Source organism: Schistocerca nitens, chromosome 6 (genome assembly GCF_023898315.1).
Source record: "Schistocerca nitens isolate TAMUIC-IGC-003100 chromosome 6, iqSchNite1.1, whole genome shotgun sequence".
Classification (NCBI taxonomy): domain Eukaryota; kingdom Metazoa; phylum Arthropoda; class Insecta; order Orthoptera; family Acrididae; genus Schistocerca; species Schistocerca nitens.
Window position 1 is genome coordinate 397,061,376 of NC_064619.1, and position 22,087 is coordinate 397,083,462.

The window sequence follows — 22,087 nt, forward strand, 5'->3', positions numbered from 1 at the left end:
GCTGTTCCGATTAGGCCAAATGGCGCACGTAGGCGGTAGGGTCGTTGTGGCGAGTACGGGCGGCGGGTGAGAAAGTGGACGCGAAGTGAATGGAGACAGGAAGTACTTCTCCGTGCTGCCGGGAAGTTTGGTTTGGCATATGCTTGGCCGTGGTGTGTTGTAGCAGGGTTCTTGGTGGTCCCCCCGCAGCGCCTTCTTGAGCGCTGTCATGTTGTGGATGGTGGTTTGATTTCGCCTTTGCCTCGGTGTTAGTAATTTACTTATTGGCTAACTCGAATGTCAAGTGTTTCATATTGGGATGTTGGCGGATTATATGTTGATAATCTCTAAGTCCTTGCTTAGCGCCGGCCGGTGTGACCGAGGTGTTCTAGGCGCTACAGTCGGGAACTGCGCGACCGCTATGGTCGCAGGTTCGAATCCTGCCTCGGGTTTGGATGTTTGTAACGTCCTTAGGTTATTTAGGTTTAAGTAGTTATAGGTTCTAGGGGACTGATGACCTCAGAAGTTAAGTCCCATAGTGCTCAGAGCCATTTGAACCATTTATTTGCTTAACGACTGTTTCTACTTTTACATGTGGCGCTGTTCGTTGCCTGCCTTTAAACTGTTGTATGAGGTTGGACCCTCGATATGTTGTAAGACTGTCACTCTCTGCCCACTTATCTTTTTTTAAAAGAAAAAAGAAAAGGAACGAAAACTAACTGATAATCTTGTAACTGTTATTTACGCTGCCAGCTGAGATAACATAAACTTGACATCCATAAGAAAGGCGCTCTTTCTGTGATATTGAGAGTAAACTGTGTTCTGCCGGCCGTTGTGGCTGAGTGGTGCTAGGCGCTTCAGTCTGGAACCACTGTGCTGCTACGGTCGCAGGTTCGAATACTGCCTCGGGCATGGATGTGTGTGATGTCCTTAGGTTAGTTAAGATTAAGTAGTTCTAAGCCTAGGGGACTGATGACCTTAGATGTTAAGTCCCATAGTGCTTAGAGCCATTGAAACTGTGTTCTACCATTTTACTTTTTTCTAATATTAAAACTTTAGTAAGTTTTAGTTATTTTCTTTCGAGCGTCGCAAAGAGTCTTTGCGTGCTGGGGAACGGTCTGAAAGAGGCGGATGAGGCTTTCGGCATGTCTTTGTTTGTATCTGCTCGTGTATTGGGAAAAGAAAGGCGGGTTTAGACCTCTAAGCAATTTTGGTAATAAAAGTAGCTCGCCTCTAAGTGCCTTTAACCATTTAAATGCTGCTTATTTCAGTTTCAATGGCTGAGCTTCTCTGAAAGCTTATGCCAGTCCATAGCGCTAATATTGTTAGAGGTGTTTGTGTTGAATACCTACCTTTTGATTAGCAAGCCATCAGAGGGTGTGTTATTATTGTTACATGAAATCGCTCTCGTTGGTTTACTGTGCCGCTAAGGCAACAAGTTTTTAAGGTGCCCTACTGTGATGCCTATTATCTGCTAATAAGGGCCATTAACAGCTGATTCAAGGTGCAGCTTGTACTTAGGTCGACCACAATTTATACATTTCCTCTTAATTCGACCATAAACGTTTTTAATGAACTATTTCACAGTAATGGTTAATATTAGGGAGTATTACATTATTTGTAGCTTGCTTTAATTGCTTTTCTTGAAACCTTTCCATTCTGGTTCAAATGGCTCTGAGCACTATGGGACCCAACTGCTGAGGTCATTAGTCCCCTAGAACTTAGAACTAGTTAAACCTAACTAACCTAAGGACATCACACACATCCATGCCCGAGGCAGGATTCGAACCTGCGACCGTAGCGGTCTCGCGGTTCCAGACTGCAGCGCCAGAACCGCGCGGCCACTTCGGCCGGCCTTTCCATTCTGTTCTATATTTTGTATCGAGTCTGGTACTGAATAACTGATACAAAGTAACTAATCATATTTTGTCTGTATTGCAGGTTGGCTGGAGGATGCATTTATTATTTAGATCCTTGATAGAGGTTAATTGTTGCTGTGTTTTGAGCTACCTCAGTAAAAGATTTTCTTTTGCAATCATGGCCGGCATTCAGTGCTGCTGACCAGTTTAGACCAGCACCACAATGTTTGGCCACATGCAGTAGATGTATTAGAAGGGTCAATCATCATTTCAGGCAGTTTGGGAAGCGCTTGTTCTGCATTTAGTACCTTTTGGCTGCTCTGTTCTCATGGCCAAAGAAGTTGTTAGTTATTATACGAATTGAAGGTGGAGTGGGCACAAATAAAGGGAAAGGGAAGGGACTATTGATATCAGCTGCTTCCGGACATTATGCGGAATCAGCGGCGACTAGTGAAAATTTGTGGCGGACGGGGATTCGAAGTCAGGATCTCTTGCTTTCCAGTTTGTGGCGTTAACCACTGCGCCCTACAGACACTGTGTTCATCTAGTTGCGCGGCCCATCTCGACACGCCTCTCGGCCGATTCCCATCCCCAATTGGCGAAACGTGTCCCTAGTCCCCGTCAGTGTCCCCCATGCTCACTGCGTTGATATTCCCGCAGGAGCACTGAATGTGGTGGATTCATTGACCATTGAGGCGAATCAGTCGTATGAATGCGTGGTGTCTGTTCTTTCAAAGATATTCGACAGAAAAGACACGACACAGACATATAAATAAGGAGTTATGTGTTTTTCTAATTCTAAAACTCTTGTAATTTTACAAACTTTTCTGTGATTTTTATCATGTGCTTGATCATGAAGATTGCTTTCCTCCTTGTTTAATACTGTTAATTTATTTTCATGAGGCCTTACGTTCTTAGCAATTTTTGTTTTATGTAATTTCTAGTTGTTATGAATTTAAAGCCATCTTTCACACACGTGAACAGTTAAAGTGTTGCTCATGTAGTTTCAAACACTTAAAATTTGAGTCCACTAATTGTATTTTTCTTTTTTTAGGGCCAGTAGGTTAAAAAATTAAACTTTCTTTAAATCCTGGTTGTTACTGCTGACCATTTTAGATTCATCGACGAATCAAGGTTCAGTACGGCGATGCATATTTGTCACAGCAGCAAGTCTACGATTGGAGCAGGAAGTTTTAATTTAAGCTAGATCCAGTCCTTCCACTCAGCAGCATTTGCTGGCGCCGACTTAGGCACAATTACCAGACCCAACTGGTTACTTATGCACAAGATTATTTCTCACAACTCTGCTGGAGCACACTGTACAGATTCATATCCCGGAAACAGATACCCGACGCAAAGGTCTGGTACCGCCTAGAGGGCAGCACAGTAGCGATACCGGCCCGCGAGTCGCAGTACGCCGGACGGCCGCCAGAGCCGGCGGCGCTGCCGTGCAGAACGCGGGACGTAAGCGGAGCCGGCGGAGCGGGAGCCGAGGCGCGGCGCCGAAGACGACGACGTCGACGGCGCGCGGCCGTCTGCGGGCGTCACGGCGCGGCGCTCAGTCGGCGCAGGGCGGCCGCGCGTCCCGACACCCAGCGGCGCCTCCACGGCCATCGCACCCTGCCGCCGGTGGAGAGCCGACGACCGACGCCGGCCACGCAACACTAGCTCACAGTGAGTACCGCCGCCAGCTGAGGTTCGCATATTAAGCGCGCACTCCTTCAATACGGGCTCGCCTCAGTTTTGTTTTTCTCTTACAATTTTCAATGAGGGCATGCAGTGCTGCTGCATTTAACTCCATTGCAAAAAATTTAACGGATGAAAATAGCTTCTATTTCTCCAGTGATTACTGCACTGAATGACTCTGGTGCGAAAGAATAAGAGACTATCATCCCATTGTAGTAATGTTCAAGTGTATAGAAAGGATCTGACGCTAGCTGTTCATTAATTCTACCCAACCCCCATTAGGAAACGTACTAATAGTACCTGAGGAAGATAATATACATGTTTACTAGTCATTATAGTGTATTTCAAACGTTTTGTGTCGTATTGAAACTAATGATGACTTCACAGCCGATGATATTGAGATAGGTAACTAGGTAACCAATGGTATGAAATGCATTTTCATTGTGTTATGGACATACACAGCGTACACCACATAACAGCAGCATAGGTCGTAGTAATTCTTGAAAACGACGACCCCCAGTCTCAATATATCTGCCGGAGATCCCTGGAATCTTCATCCGTTTTTGCTGGGGTCAGAGTGGCCCGTGTCTTGGTCCAACAGACACCTGAAACTTTGAGACACCGCGGCAGAAATGAATTTGCCGTTGCAGTACATGCCGTTGCGAGACTGGCGCTCGCCGCTTTGAATATTTACTGTGAGCTCTGTTATTGTTATGCGGTGTACGCTGTGTGTGTCCATAACACAATAAATATACATTTCCGACCATTGGTTCCCCACCTCAATATAACCGGTTGTGGGCTCACTATGACTTGTTTCAATTTGATGCAAAATTTTGAGACACCCTGTAATAGGGGGCACCTGAACTCTACCGACAGAATTTCAGAGCTAGTCCAGATATTCTGGTTCTTTCATGCAGTAAATATGGTAACTACCTTACTTAGGTGCACGTTGATCTTCTGCTCTCGGATGCACCTTCGTAGTCCAATGAGATGAGAGCACGGAACAAATATATGATTGTAAATATAGCTGGGTCGTCTCTCGCCTCTCAAGAGAGGTCACAACCCTCATAATGAATTCCTTAAGGTACTGGATTGTTACTTGGTGCGTAGCACATGCAGAATATATGTCAAATGTTCATTTGCACCAATACTTTTTGTAAATAATTTCGTTACTATCTTAAACTTACTTGATCTCATTTACCATTTGTTGGCTGAAAGTGAGAAACCAGCAGTCACCACTTTATAAAGATTTACATTTTATTCAAGCCATAGCAGATTTCATCAATATAAAGCGATAACAGACTTCACCGAGAGGATATCAGTATTTCTCAGGGATAATGTAGAAGTAATTTGGAATATCTCATCCAGGGCTTCCGGTGGCTCGGTACGTAGTACTCCTATGTTTGATTTCTTACCCCACTTTATCTTTGCACTGCACTGAAAATATCTCGACCATAGTGTAAATGTCGGTTATATGGGATGTACTGGAACAAATGTATTTCGTGCACTCACGTACTTCATGTTGCCAACAATACTGCTCGCATTATTCTTAGCCGTCAGTCTTGCATTCAGTACTGCTGGGATCTGTTTCGGTCCGTTTTTCCGGAAACAGCAGTTGTAAGTTAACACTGGTACACAGCAGTCTTGACAAGTGTACTAATGGACAGGTGGCCGATAAGAATCTCATGCAAAAGTGGCACAACGACACTACACCGAGCTGTCTCCGCAGTGTCGGCTGCAGCGTTAAATAACTATTCTGCCTTTGTAAAGCTGACTACAAGAAACCGGATCTTGTCATGTTATGGTGTTTGCGTACTACAGACATTTTTACTGTTTCGAGGTTATTGTTAAGGGAAAAAAATGGAACTGAGTTAACAAACTGAAGAGAGACAACTATATTCTCTTTTGGGATGCAACGGAAAATCGGAAAATGTCCCTGAAGGAACTCCGAAATTGCGTCGAGGTGGTTCACGATCACCCTAGATATTAAACAATGCTTTGTCATAATTTATTTTTTTCGGTTTTTCACTGATCGGTTCAGTGAGTGTATCTGATGCAAATTGAAATAGTATTTCCCATTTATAAAGCTTTTTTTATTGAGATATGACACACATTTCCCTGCTCGAGTGGTAGCACAAACAAGAAATATCATTCAGTGAAGGCTCGAAGGCTAATTATGAAGTTGTGTGTGTCGATTAAGGGCGACCAACTGCTAGGTTATCAGAGTCTTCGCTAAAATGATTGGAAAGGAATGTCATTAAAAACTCCTGAGCCGTAAAAATAGCAAAACCGTGGACTCCAAGTGGAAAGTAATTAGTTATTCAATATTGCAACCTCTTTACCCTTTTTAAAATACTGATCTTACGTTCAGTGAGCCACAACGAATATCTGTAATAATTTAATGAGTGATGACTGAAAATAAGCAACGATTTTTTCTTTCTAGGAATTGTTAAGGAGGAATGTTTCAAAAGAATATAATATTTTTGACGGTAATTGCGAAGCAGTCTGACTACTTGAGGTGCTGCGCATATTTTAGCACCTGATATGAGTTGAGAAGGTAGAAAATAGTGGGTGCTGTAATATGTCTTTAGAAACTAAAATATGATCAATCCCACAAAACTTTCACACTGGAGTTGGTTGAAAGCAATGAGATTAAATTTCTTATTTTCTTTGCAAATCATTTCCGCCTAGTCACGCACAAATACGCATTCAGCTCTGCGGATCATACCATCGGTAAATTTAATGCATGGCGAATGGTTAAAAGTAAAGCAATGTTTACAAACACTTTGGGCGAACAGTTTATTACGACTTTATGTACAGTGAATCATATTTTTGGTGATTAAATGATTGTTTATTTTACGAAGTAATATTTTCAGGATAGAAATTGCAACAACAACAGTATGAGAGTATCATCCATCATCCGCTAGAGAACTGCTCAAGAATTCTGTCTACTACTGGAAAACAGATCTTCATTACTCTTCATTAAAAGTCGCTTAAGGCCTGAAAGGGGTGAATGTTTAAACTCCTAAGTAAAAGCCTAAAATGCATGATATATAGTACACCTTAATTTGGAAGCCACCTTTTCTACTCAGCTGAATAATTACGGCTCCGAACCTCAATCGGAATGTTATGAAATCATGAAATTTCGCAAGGAGCAAGATTTCGTAGTAAAACCGAAGAAAAGAACCGAAAACTGTCGAGCTGATTATATCACAAGACAAAAGATTTCTGCTTGTTGTTATTCGACTGACTGTCAATCCGTCCTTCTGTTAAGTCCCCTTCTATAAAGGAATGGATAGAACTGTAAAGTTAAAATTTATCTCATGTATTAAGGTCTATTGTCCCTTGACGTCATAACAAACGTTAGGTTCTACGCCAAAGCAATCAAAAGATACAGTAATTTATGACCCATATTTTTTACAATCGTTAAGTCTCTCATAAAAGCCCCTACGATGCTTCCCATTGACCTAGACCGTGAAATTTGACAAGAAGAGAGGTTTCACTGTACGAGCAAATGAAACATTCGAAAATTGTGAATTTGTAATTATATCACATAAAAAATATTTGTATTATCATTTGTTATCCGACTTCAAAAAGTAAAATTAAAACATCATCGAAACTTGTGGAATCTCTGGGACCGGTACCTTCCCAGTATCAATGTCGATAACAGGAGGATTCCGTCGCGACCCTCGATTCGCTGAATGGATGACCTGTCTATATACATAATCAAATTTGTACGAATCCCTCAGAGAGCGTGTCTACTCGCAACTAATCTTTTGCTTTTTTTTTCCTTTTTTCTGTTTGAAAGCTGTTGTATTTTAGTTCATCAGAGGCACACATGCAACAAATAGCTTGCTGCCAATTAGATTCTTAATTCTGTTCTTAAAGCAAGTACTTTTATACTCTTAGGCAGGATCATCTGACGCTAAGGGAGTTAGATTAGGAAATGAGACACTTAAAGTAGTAGATGAGTTATGTTATTTGCGGAGCAAAGTATCTCATGATGATCGAAGTAGAGAGGATATAAAATGTAGACTGCCAATGCAAGGAAAGCGTTTCTGAAGAAGAGAAGTTTGTTAACATCAGGTATAGATTTAACTGTCAGGAAGTCTTCTCTGAAGGTATTTGTATGGAGTATAGCTATGTATGGAAGTGAAACATGGACGATAAATAGTTTAGACAAGAAGAGAACAGAAGCTTTCGAAATGTGCTGCTACAGAATAATTCTGAAGATAAAATGGATAAGTCACGTAACTAATGAGGAGGTACCGAATACAATTGGGGAGAAGAGGAATTTGTGGTACAACTTGCCTACAAGAAGGGATCGGTTGGTAGGACATGTTCTGAGGCATCAAGGGATCACCAATTTAGTACTGGAGGGCAGCGTGGAGGGTAAAAATTGTAGAGGGAGACAATGAGATGAATGCACTAAGCTATTCAGAAGGATGTAGGTTGAAGTAGGTACTTCGCGATGAAGAAGCTTGCACAGTTTTGGGCAGCATGGAGAGCTGCGTCAAACCAGTATCTGGAGTACAAATCACAACAACGACAACAAGATCATCTAAATAAGTCCGGCGTGCAGTCACGCCTGAATACAAATTTTATAGGCTGTTATCCAACTCTTTGCATGTAGTCGTTATACAACAAACTTGTAGCCCCAGTGACACATAAGTAGCCGAATTTTTTCTCGTTTAGAGTTACACATAGTAAGACCCCAGAAACGTTCAGTACTGACCTTTCTAGCAGTATGCCTATATCAGTAACGTGCTGTAAACAATGAAATAATGATACACTTTTTTAGTATTTTTACTTTCCTACAGAACCGCAGTTCCTTGTATTTCAGTGGGTTACCATCCACTTCGACATAGGCTTGAGGTCAGATCTCGTTGAGTTTCTTATCAACGTGGGTGTTTGGCCAAATTATTTTGCTAAATTTGGGTAAAAATAATAATTTTCATATCAGTAACAGATTCACTTTAATTGGTTCGTTTTTATGAAAGTAGAGAAACTGATATGTTTACCGTTTCACTAATGATGCCGTCTTAAAGGTTTCAGATTCATGACTGCCTATAATCTCGGAATCTGCGAGGCGGTTCGTAAATCTCTAGTAGAGTATGTCTTATGGATCTAAATTCCAGATTTTCAGTATCCCAGACAGACGTGTTTCGATGGTCCGAATAAAAGTTACGACATTACTTGGTCTTTCAATGAGTAGAAAAATTCTAGTTTGATATATCGAAAGAAGGTCCACCTTGTTTCATGTACGTCATGTGTTTCACGAACTTTTTCTCAATCTGTATCTGTTTTACATAGAATTATTTATATGCTCTGTTTGGTAATTGCATAATTCCCACGCGACGTTGACTTAAAACATTGAAAATACGAGAGTCGATCAGCTAGTAAAGGGAAGTTGCATACTGGAAATTATTTCAGGATATATGAAAACTAGCAAATTGATAAGTGAAGAGATTGGACGAGAAGATGTAGTTGTGAATGCAGTGAAAGTAGAATTAAGATTGGCGGAACACGTAATGAAGTGAGTGAATGATAGCTGAAGCAGTCCTTTTCTGGATTCCCACGGATCAAGAAACTAAGGAGTGGAATATCGGTGGATAAGATCAGGTCCCATGCTGGAGAAACATGGATACGCATAGCTACAGACCGAAAAAAATTGTAAAGTCCAGAGGGCTCCTTTAACTACTGAATCTACAGATGTTGATGAGCAAACAAGGCGAAAAGTGCTTCTTTGCGTCAATATATTGCACTCGGATTCGAAGGGACGACGTTTCAAATCCCCGTCACACGATTCATATTTAGAATTTCCATGGCTTCCCTTAACATCTCACGGCAAATGTCGGGATGGTTTCTTTGTAAAGAATATCGCAAATATCTCTCTGGACCTTCTCGAATCCGAGTTTAAGCTCCGTATCCTGTTACCACGTCATCAACGAGACGTGAAAACTGTAATCGTCATTGAAATTAAAAGAATCTTGTTTTACATTTTGGGCCTTTTTTAGTTTTGCATCAAGTTGACTATTCTCACTATATCTTTGTAGCAACATCTGTCACATCCATTTGTAGAGCTCGAAGTCTCCACAAAAGCATGCAAGATGACCAGATCTTATATCGGTATATTTTCGTTGGGATGCACGGTTGCCATTCAGATTTATAATCACTTCAGTGACGGGGAAATATAAAGTATGCCATTAGATTCCTTGTAAAAATAACTTCCACTTCAGATTCCGAATTTGAGATTATGTTTCGAAAAAATATGATTACTATAGTTTCTACTTTCCCTTTGTGATGGTTTCGCAGCTTGTTCTTAGAGTAAGCGAACATGCGTGTATTCAAAGAAAGATAATCGGGTCCGCACCTTTACACAATGGTGGTCACTGGGATCACTTGTTTTGCCTCAGTTTATTAAGTAAAACTAATTAATTATGGCCAACAGGCGATATGAACCTCACTTCTCCCGCGTTTTACGTTTAATTTACTTTTTCCTTAGGCTATTTTCATGTTTGACAAGCAAACATATGTCTTCAGCTGACGTCGATATATAAAATTTTGCCAGATCCTTCACTCTATAATACGCCATAAGTATCGATATTTGTGAATGCATGCTTGTACTTCAACTTCCAGTTATGACCGACACATTCAGCGTGAGTACTGTGATTATCGTCTCAAGTAAAATGCTCACTAACAATCTACGCATTGCTATTCCCTCAGTCGCGTTAAGATTATAAGAGCATCAGGTCTCTGATACCACCCCTAATTTTGTTATGAAAACATCGTGAAGTGAGGGCTGTAACTTCGTTAACACCCACGGATATTTTTGTACAATGCTGTATATTCCCATCAGATGCAGCAACTTATACGATTAGTAAAACATGAAGGTTCCTTAAAGTTTCACTGTCCAATCTTTGCTGCTGTGGTGTCATGTGTTCTTGTCAAAAATGAAGGCAAACACGCTATGCAATTTTCCACAAGGGTTTGTGTATTACATAAAGTTTTCTGAACTTATACTGTCACTTGTTTCATTTAAGTTGTCTAACATCGTCTTCATAAGCGAAATACTTTATTATCGAAACCTCGACGTGTTTCAGGTCCATCAGCAATCAGAGTCGGAAAGATAGAATTAACAATGTTTACAAATATACGTCACAGTATCACCCTGTCCGCTCGCATTATCTTTGCTTAGTTCTTTATGCGGTGGGTCTTCAAAATCATCATTACTTCAGTTGTACGGTAGGACGTGAGAATCGTCTCCCAAGTCTACGTACAAGTAACATTCACTTATTTCTGCCACGATGTGCGATTCGACATGTGCTTCTGTAAATGTGGCCAAAGTATTTGCCTATACTTTAGCAACAGATCAGTTTATCATTGTACATGTGAACAATTTTAATGGTATTCTAATAGATTAACCCCACTCTGTAGTTTGATATCCCTTACCTGCATCTTAAATTTCCCAATGAGCATTATGTTTCAGCGGGATATTTGCAGGTTTCGGGGTTTTCCCAAATTTCAGGAAGACTCGTGTCACTAAACTAGACATTATGAATCGAAAGTAAGAACATCGAATTACATTAACAAAATATTAAAAATTATGGATGAATTACGCATAATTATTAATTTTGTCGCTTCAGCAGATTGATGTCTGACTATTCCATCTTCCTCTCCTAAAGATTAATGTCTTCGTTTATTTTCGTTTATTGTCGATCAGATCATTCGTTTGAACTTGTCACCAGTAAGTTTCTACAGTCAGTCAGTTTATCCTTATGGATAAATTTGTTGGTTTTGAAAACTATAGTAACCTTAATTCACAACGAACTGGAGGCAGTCACCCACCCAGCAACTCTCCGTAGTACATCATCAAATGGACCAACGTTTGTCAAATGTCTGGCAAAACATAAACGTCTTCAGTCTATGAGAATTGTAGTTGTTCATATATTTATCATTAGAATCAAAATCATAAGAGGCGCAGCCACTATGGACGGAGATTTGTAAAGCCTTAACTGAGAGCAGGTCGGCAGTAAAGGATAACGGAAAATGCGCTGCGAGCGATTGATGATATGTATGGCTGAATGTTTCTCTTTTGGAAAGGGATACTCTCATACGCAGACAAGTTGATATTATAGGACCGAAATACTGAACTTGCACCTACCTGATGGAATGAAGATCTTTGGCACCGAAGCCTATCATTTTAATTATTTCTTCATTTATGAACGAACCTGCATTAATTCTGAAATGACCACTAGCTGCGGACTGCTGTTAATACAGACAGAGTTGCAATGATTTACTTCGGTACAGAAAGTCCCCGGTGGACAAAACCACACAGTTCTAGCCAGCTTTTCAATTTTTCTCTTCATATTCATGTGCAAATAAGTTGGAGCTTGATGTAACACACCTCAATTGTACGGAAATTTGTGTTATACATATTAGACGCTACTGCCTGGAAGCTTTTGTCTAAATTCTACTGTCGGTATGGTCCTACAAACCTACAGAAAGCACAACTCTGAAGTATTATAAGTTGAAATGATATTTGGAACTTGGCAAACAAACAAAAACACAAAAAATTAAGACACGATCTGTAGTCGGAACAACTAATCTTTCCTTCGCTTTCGTATATCCAACTAAACTGCTGGCGGTAAATCTAACAGATTATGGCCTGGTAGAGTTTTGGAGTCGTTACATTTTATTACATGTCATATGATCAAACCTGACGACATTCAGTCATCATTATCCTGAGGCACGTAAAATATATTTACCCCCTGATATTTTCTTTTAAAAAATTATCTCCAAGAACCTTTGTTCTCTTCATTATTATTTACTTCATCCTCATTAATCTCTTTTATTTTTAGGTGCGTCAGTTTTATAATCGGTGCAATAATGACATTTTTAATTTTCACTACCTTCTACTTAACATACTAATTACAAACGATAGTGTAGTTCCTCGTTCAGAGCACGATTTACTAATTTAACGAAATATTTCAAAGCTGCAGAATTTAGTATACTAATCGTTCTGGAGAATCCCAGTTTTCCTCATGTGATTAGAGTTACAGCCTAGTTGCTTGTATTCGTGATGTATTCGAGTCATGTGTTTCCACATTCTGCGAAGACTTTCTCAAAATATAGATCCAACCTTTTAAAAGTTTCTGATCCCTAAACAAATCTACAGCTTCATGTAATCAGACGTTTTTGTGTTCACTTATGATAGAGGCTTGGGTATTCTTTGTTGATGGTCTTGTATGTCTGGTGCGTAATTGATGAACTGTAATTTCTGTAGTTCTTCTCATCTTTTGTCTTCTGTTTGTTCTTCCTTGTGCTTTCCTACCACAGTAGTGCTGCTTTAGATTTCTAGCACTTCCTGGTGTTGACATGTTACTAATAATTCTTTAATCTTACGTTTCGCCACACTCTATCTTATTGTCATGTCCACTGATATTCTACAATTTACTTGGTGTATTTATCACATGGCAATGAGCTAATCTGCTATATTCAATGATTCTTTTTTAAGCTTCAAGTGATTTTTCGTCGTTATTTCCCGGAAATACGTCATGAATATTTTCTTTTAGTCTGTTGCCCTTATTGTATATGAACGGCGAAGTTTTAAGTAGCAGCCAATATCCAGTAACGTTGTCTCTCATATCGGTTGATATCTCATTTGTTTTGGTGGAAGGACTTTGTGGAAAACGAGCCTCTTTCTTTTATACTTCAAGTGCTGTCGATTATTATTTCGTATCTTCTCCCAAAACAGTCGTTACGGAGAATGACATTCGTGTTATAATTTTCGTTTCGTCCTCCAGTGCTTTGTTCCCTCGGAATATGTGGTCTCTTTTCTTTTTTCTTCTTCATACCTGCAACACTTCTTGTGCTATGCAACACTATTTTAGTCGTGTCACCATTTCACTTACCTTCAGACTATCGCATTCTTCAGCATTGGACATACGTACTAATTCCATTTGGTACTTTTCATCATTTATACTCAGACTTCATGAATAAATGAATACAGATTGGTAGTTTATGGTGTTGGTACATCATATTTCAATAAAAGCTCTATTTAAACGTCCGATAAATATTTAACTAGAACCATTTCATAGCTAGATCAGAACAATCGCTCACTCGGAAATTTTACCGTCACTCGACGAAATTTAGGACATTTCGTTCTAATTCCGCCAAATGCAATACATGCCCGATTATATCATGACAGTGTATGCCGAATGTAGTGCGTGTCGTACTGTGCAGAGAGTAGGTTAAATTTCTTAATATTCTGGGAGTAAAGCGTTTTTTGTTTTTTGAATTTACTTTCTTTTCCGTTTAAACTGTTTATCATTTTCTGTAATGGGATAAAAATATCGCAAAAAACAAAAACAAAAAACAAAAAAAGGAATTTGCTTTCACACTCTTCGCGATATTTTCATTGAGAATACATGAAGTCGTAAATTTAACTTAAAATTTTCATATCCATATTAACGCTTTTATTTACTTTTGTAGCTTAACACATTTTCTGATTACAAATATACTTCGTCGTATTCTCTCTGTGTACCAATCATATTATAAAGATGTTCGGTAGGTAACGTTCGATTTAGTTTTCAATTCTAACAGCCTATCTCACTGTTTATTGTGACCGTAAGAACTACTGAAGCAGTTCACTGCTTACGATACACTTTTATTTTATCCGAATTTTACAGGGCACTATTGAGTCGCAACAAACAAACATTAAGTTCTAATGAACTATTTTTTCCAGTACGCACTCATTTATTCTCTCACCACTAATACAGCAAGAGCCTGCAATAATGTAGTTCATACCCAATCCAATCAAGGTAACTGTATTCTGAAGAGATTGAATATCTGTTAAGCGTAAAGAATACGCTAATTGTAAGTAGGCAGTGTAGGACCCACAGCATTCCATCCATACTTCGTAGCTTCTCAACCTCAGAGGTAGGCATGTTCGGTCAAAACGCACAACATTTTCCAGAAAAGAACTATGTTGCTCAGGTTCGTTAATTCTCACTCAGTTTCCTTGAGTGTGAAGACGGGGAGTCTGGCTTAATTACCCTCCACACCGTCTTGGAATGACATTTCGATGGCAGTCCATACTAAGGTCCGCTGTGTTTAATTAATAATATATGAGCATGAAAAATAATTTGGAGAAGACTAGTAGGCTGTAAGGAAAAAACTGTGTCGACACTAGTTATATGGTCAGTGTTCTCCGACCTACCCGGGTAGCGACACGGCACTGGAAGCTTTGCTACTACCAACAAAGCTCTCATTTTTATGTGTACCCGCACCTCTCCGTACACCACATCAAACTACATACAGCGACAGCAGTGTCTCCTGGCAATCAATAAATTACACTGTTTTACTGCAAACGATTTCTGTACAAACTCAAGTCCACTTGAGACAGAAAACTTTATAGGTTTACAGTCTGAGAAAGGATAGTAATTACGAACCTAAGTGAAGTTCTCCTTCATTATTTGTGTTGCGGTCTTGTCTGCTAACTAAACCAGCCCGTCACTGTCGATAACAGTCCTGTGAATGTAGAAACTATGTTTTGAAAATTTGGTTACTAGTTTAACAACAACCGCGTCTCCATGATTCCAATCTTACAGCATATGCTCTATTAGGTTCAAAACCAGCTCCAATGAATATATATAATTTAAGAGGCTGCAGTATTTCTCAGAGCTTCTGTAGTTATATAATTAATATTTCAGACGAATATTTTTTTCATATTAAGACATTAGAAATGTTGTTGTTCTTGTGGTCTTCAGTCTTGAGACTGGTTTGATGCGGCTCTCCATGCTAATCTATCCTGTGCAAGCTCCTTCGTCTCCCAGTACCTACTGCAACCTACATCCTTCTGAATCTGCTTAGTGTATTCATCTCTTGGTCTCCCTCTGCGATTTTTACCCTCCACACTGCCCTCCAATGCTAAATTTGTGATCCCTTGATGCCTCAGGACATGTCCTACCAACCGATCCCTTCTTCTAGTTAAGTTGTGCCAAAAGCTTCTCTTCTCCCCAGTCCTATTCAATACCTCCTCATTAGTTACGTGATCTACCCACCTAATCTTCAACATTCTTCTGTAGCACCACATTTCGAAATCTTCTATTCTCTTAGAAATACAATCTCTGAATTCCATAATCGTGATTATTAGGTAGAACTGGTAATTCATTCCAAATCAGTTCGGAATTAATATGCATTTACCGGTTTCAGCCGTTATCTGCCACTTTCGGATAAGAACCGTGGACCAAAAATGACAAATGTATGTAAATGTACTGTTGTAATTTATGAGAATGGATTACTTACTTTTCCAAAATACTGCTAAATAGCAATAAAAATATCGTAGCTTATGTGGCGTCACTTGTGTCTAGTTGCCTTGATGTGACATGACTGTTGGTGTCACGATGTTTGCTCAGGTAGGTATAAACAAATTGTTCAAATTTTCGCATTCAGTATACAGTTTCTTGATAAAAATCTTACGCAGTCTGTTCGATATATTTATTAAAAACTGTTTCAGGCTAGGATCGTGCAATAATGAAATGTCTTTTTGTGAAATAATGGAATGCATCGGAAATTCAGACTGAAAATAGGAATTCTATGCCAATATCAAAAACTTTGTAATACATGATAAATGAAGTTTACAGCTATGGTAAAACTGAACATTTGACATTGTACGACTGTCTAATTCGGTTTTATCTTAGAGAAATTTAAGATTTTGAGATTGATATTCATCGTTTTGAGATCGCATTATTTGATATGAACAAGTGATTAAGAAGTTCTTCATAGAAAACGGAGCCACAGGATTCGCGGGTGTTGAAAGTAGGTCGAAGACGCTCAAGGTAGGAAATTTCAAAATCCGTTTTGGAAAGGTTTAAGCGTAATTCTGATGACTGATCTGCACTGCAGTTAGTCTATGACAAGTCATATGCCGTATCCCAGTGAAGGCTTAGACGATGTCAAGAATGATTGCTTGGAAACTGGGCTACGGATTCTCTTACTAACAGCATGAACGACACAAATGAACGAAACCTCTACAGTGTCGTCGTGAAACGTTTATTTCCATGTGTTGATTTGTGAAATTTACTCAGACATATCGACTGGCTACCCACTGTAGCTCTTCTGAATAGAGGCAATGCTGAGATCACGCAGTGATAGCCGGCGTCGTGTTAGCCTCAGCTAATGAAGTCGTTTCCTACAGCAGTGAGGGACATGTGACTAACAAACAACTCTTCGAGCACCTCTGAGCTTTCCGAACGTTGTAACGGTTACAAGTCACTTACGTTATTCCTCAGTTGATCTCAGTACGATAAGTGCCGCACTCTCTGATCCACTGTCGCTGAAAGAAATCTCTAGTTGTGCAACGAATCAAATCGAAATCTCCTGATCGCAGTCGTATGCACTAACGACTCAGTGTCCTTTCCCCACAACAAAGGCATATTTTATAAAGCGAAGGATCGCAATTTTATCATTTAAAACTGTTAGAGAAGTTAACGCGATAAAATAGTGGTGGATTATTTTCCTTTTTCCTTTAGCATCCACAATCATCAAGGTGTGATGGGTAATTAATAAGCAAAAGCCGAGGCTGAAACTTGGAAACCTCGAAAACGAAGTTTTAAGTACCTTCTATTTATTGTATCGTATATTAAGAACACAGTTCTCAATATTTCCACTTCATCTTGCTCAGCACCTTCTCAGAAAGAGGTTCATCTACATCGCATACTACGCTAATTCTTGTTTGCGATGAATTACACGTTACGAATTTATACAAATTTTAGTATCCCGCGTTACCCGATTCGATAGTAAATATCAGAATGATGTCACTTTTCCTGCAGATTCTTTTCGGAAATATGTTATAGTTCAATAGCAGATAGGTCTAGCATTTGGACGATGTATTATAACAACCACGTAACCTTGTTGCGTTGCTCTAGCGTCACGCAAAGATAGTTTTATTCTTTACTCGTTCGCTGCAGTATTGCCAACTAATGACAAAATTATCTCTCACTACAGGTCTGTTACATTGTTCCAGTAATTTAACACCTTTCTGTCTATCAGATATTCAAACTTTAAATATTTCAAAAATAATAATTCTCGTGTAACCAAAATCTTTCATATATAGGACTGCCTCACTCCGTACAATAAACCTTCTGTTACGCTACACATAAGACGGGGTAATCGTTTTCCAAATCCCATTTTCAGAGTCTAGTTAAATCTCAGCACTCTGGTAACAAAATATTAATGTTTAGTCATTATCTTAAAGATACATCACAATTAATAGAAGTGTATCGTGAACACAATCATACAGTCTTTAAAATAAATAGGTTTTGTCAGCTATAACATTAAGACTGAAATTTCACGAAGTTATTCATATTTTCTGCTTTTATTTTCAAAATATAATTGGCTCAGGGACTCGGAACAAAACAGTGGTATCTTCTCGCGGTCTCCGGCCGTCGGCTAAGGATCTCACTGTCACCTTTGCGGCGGTGGACCTCTCCTAATGAAATATTCGCGACCGTGTTGCACCGTTCCCGGCTCCTTCAGCATGAAAGAGAAGTATACACGTCTTTGGTTACCTCATAATGTGAGAAAACTCATTATGGAGATTTTAAAAGAAATATACACTGAAGTTCAAGAAACTGGTATAGGCATGAGTATTCAAATAAATAGATGTGTAAACAGAATACGACGCTCCGATTGGCAACGCATATATGAGACAACACGTGTCGGGCGCAGTTGTTGGATCGTTTACTGTCGCTACAATGGCAAGTTATCAAACTTTAAGTGAGTTTGAACGTGGTGTTACAGTCGGCGCACGAAAGATGGGACACAGCATCACCGGGGTAGCAATGATGTGGGGATTGTCCCGTACGACCATTTCACGAGTGTGCCGTGAATATCAGAAATCCGTTAAAACACCAAATCTCCGACATCGCTGCGCTCGGAAAATGCTTCTGCTAGAAAGGGACCAATGGCGACCCAAGAGAATCGTTCAGCGTGGCAGAAGTGCAACCCTTCGACAAATTGCTGCAGATTTCTATGCTGTGCCATCAACAAGTGTCAGCGTGCGAACCATTCAATGAAACTTTATCGATACAGGCTTTCGGAGCCAGAGGCCCACTCTTGTACCCTTCATGACTTCACTACACAAAGCTTTACACCTCGCTTGCGCCACCAACACCAACACTAGACTGGTGATGACTGGAAACATGTTGCCTGGTCGGACAGGTCTCTAATTGTATCGAGCAGATGGACGTGTTGGGGTACGGAGGCAACCTCATGAATCCATGGTCCCTCTATGTCAGCAGGGGACTGTTCAAGATAGTGGAGACTCCGTAATTGTGTGAGGCGTGTGCAGTTCTAGAGATATTCGACCCCTCATACTTCTAGATACGACTGTGACAGGTGACACGTACGTAAGTATCCTGTCTGGTCACCTGCATTCATTGATGTACATTATGCATTCCAGCTGGACAATCAGATGGTCCACACGTTCAGAATTGCTACAGAGTGGCTCCAGGAACGCTTTTCTGAGTTCAGACACTTCCGCAGGCAACCAAACTACCCAGACGTAATCATTGAACATATCTGGAATGCCTTGAAACGTGCTGCTCACGAGAAATCTCCACCAACTCATACTCTTACAGATTTATGGACCGCCCTGCAGGATTCGTGGTGAAAGTTACCTCCAGCACTACTTCAGACATTAGTCGAGCCTATGCCACGTCGTGTTGCGGCAGATTTGCGTGATCGCGGGGGCACTACACGATATTAGTCGGGCGTACTAGTTTCTTTGCTCTTCAGCGTATATCTTTGCGTCGCTCAGGCGGCAAAGACAGCATTGGCTCCAAATTTCCCCATGTCGCGTTGAGCTGGGGCAACGTAGGGGTTAAGCTTTCTAACAGCGTCGTTCAGTAATCTCACAGCTAACGCAATACAAACCGAATGAAACATATAGCACAGATATAGCCTACCTGAAATGTATTCTTCGACGGACTGAGAGATACTACTCAGTTGAGCTGAAAACGCTTTGCTGATAAATAGCTGACCTGGCTACAACAGCAAGAACGCATTACACTTTTGATAACATGTAATGGTTAAACTAGTTTCTGAATAGTCAAATGTACATCATGTGCTAAAACCTTTTGTTTACTGCTAGCTGCACTAGTCTACTTCCTATGACTACGTTCTTTGGAGTCTCATGCTAACTTTCTATACATCGATACCGCAAAATCTGTATTTAACAAAGCTCATTCATTCCAATGTGCAAACGTTATTATTGAAAAGGTCACTGAATGATTTTGGATATATTTATGAATAGTAATCATTTATTTTCACAGTAGTTGCTAGGACGAATACTCTTTATACATGCTTTTATTTATTCTATTCAAAAGCTAAAGTTTTTGTCACAGTAGGGCTTCCTTTCATTACTGCTTTTTGAACTTATGCTACACTTGCAAGGACCAACAAAATTTTGTTCTAGTGACTTCGCATTTTGTTTATTCTTAAATACTATAAGCCGGGTTAATATGGAACCACTGCCTCTGACGCAGTCTCTTCCAGCATAATGCTTGCATCGTCTTGGAATTTACAAGTACTCGCATTACACCTGACCTGGTCACGGAATTATTTTGGTTTGTAAATGGAAAACCATTTATGTGGATTTCCTATAAACGTTCTTCTACTGCCTATAACTTTGAAGAGCTAACTAACTGAAGGTATGTCGGTATAAGTGAGTTATATGTGGTGACCATTCTGTAAAACAGCTAACTTTTACTAACATTTTCTGCAGCCATTGAAAAGTGAAGAAATTATTTCTGCAGAATACAGACGTAACTTAGTGATAGCACATATACCTGCAGAAACAGGGGTAACAATTGAAATTAAAAAGTAACAAGTACCGTTAGTAACATTAGGGACATTTGTAAGTGTTTTATTAAAAAACTCAGTGTTTTACTTCTGATTACATAATCTTTTCTAAATATAGGTTATAATTACTCAAAATATTTTGTTAAATACGTCTTTATTCTGTTTCTCCTCATTCCACTAAACTTATAAGTACGTGGCTAACAGTTCTATGCAGATACCTTTGTTACAGGATTCTGTGTTAAAAGCAAGCGTTGTGGCCTTTTTTTTTTCCTACCCATCCACTGAAAAATTTGAAAATAATGTGGAACAGTTTTTATTAGTCACCTTGCGTAATTCAATTCCCTTAAGTTTTCATTCTTGTTTTGTATAAATGAGTACAGGTCGACAATTATTTGGATTTTAAGTTGATTTGCAAGATAAAACTCACCAAATTGACAAACTTTGTGACGAATATTTTTCTACGTATGAATAAAAGAAATCTCATAAACTGAGCAAATTTAGGACATATAGAGCGAAGCTGTTCAATTAAACACTCATTCGGGTTGAAATATCTGTCACAATAAGTCTGAAAAACACCACACACCTTAGCGTTCCGGTGGTGGTCAACGTTTACACATTTTGTTCACGCACAATGTGTTGAGAACTAAATCATCTAAATATTCGTTAATGATCAAAATGTCTCACTACCAGGCTTGCAATCATCATACTCGAACATTACAGTGCATCTAAATTCATTTCCAGCTATGTAAATATAAGCATACATATATTTCTTCAGATCCTTAGTAATTTTACCAAAAATTCTATATGAATATAATTTTATTTTATTTAATTCGTTAATGGTTTTCTTTATACTTTGTTTTAGTTATTCCTTCTTCTTTTGAGATACTTGCATACAAATCCCGAGCTGTGCGTGTAATATCCCTATACGTTCATTATTAGTTTTTACTTTGGCTGTTAAGTCTTCAGTAAACCGTGCCAAAATATATTCTAACGTTTCAGTATCAATTTTTATAATACCTTTCACTTACCCTTTTCACTCTTTAATTATTTAGTTTGTTTAGCTTGCTATCAAATTCATCTGGCATTTCCGCGCGACCGCTACGGTCGCAGGTTCGAATCCTGCCTCGGGCATGGGTGTGTGTGGTGTCCTTAGGTTAGTTAGGTTTAAGTAGTTCTAAGTTCTAGTGGACTGATGACCTCAGATGTTAAGACCCATAGTGCTCAGAGCCATCTGGCATTTTTTGTCCCATTATTATTTAAAAATCCTGCATTTCTGTATGCAACTCTTCTTTAATCAGTTGTATATTTTCCGGTTTCATGTTTATTGTTGTAATGCTTGAGTTTAAAACTATCTAGCAACTTCTCTCAAGTTACATAACACTTTCAGGATGTAGTAGCTATAGATACATACATTTCGCACGTGATATTTTCACGAATAATTAAGTCCACGACTCACCGTTTCACAACTTTGAGTACCTCGTGGTTTGCGAGGCACCAGCTGCGTCTGCACAATGAACCAGCTTTGCTCTCGAATCTGCGACGTCGTATTCGCGTCCCCACGTGTCGAAAGCTGAAATCCCCGCGCACACTACTGAAATGCGATGCTAAGGGCTGTAAAAGGAAAAAAAAGAAGATAAGATTTTAACGTACCGTGGACAGCATGGTCATTAGACACGGAGTGCAAGCTCGGATAACGA

The 22,087-nt window shown here is 39.5% G+C and overlaps 1 protein-coding gene across 1 annotated transcript in view; it reads left to right on the forward strand.

Moving 5' to 3' along the window:
• Positions 1–22,087, forward strand: part of LOC126263377 (uncharacterized) — a 292,477-nt gene that overhangs the window by 81,617 nt on the left and 188,773 nt on the right. Inside the window, exon 2 of the mRNA XM_049960469.1 lies at positions 3,183–3,512. Within this exon, the coding sequence (XP_049816426.1) occupies positions 3,183–3,512 (330 nt within the window). The remainder of the gene's footprint in view (positions 1–3,182; positions 3,513–22,087) is intronic.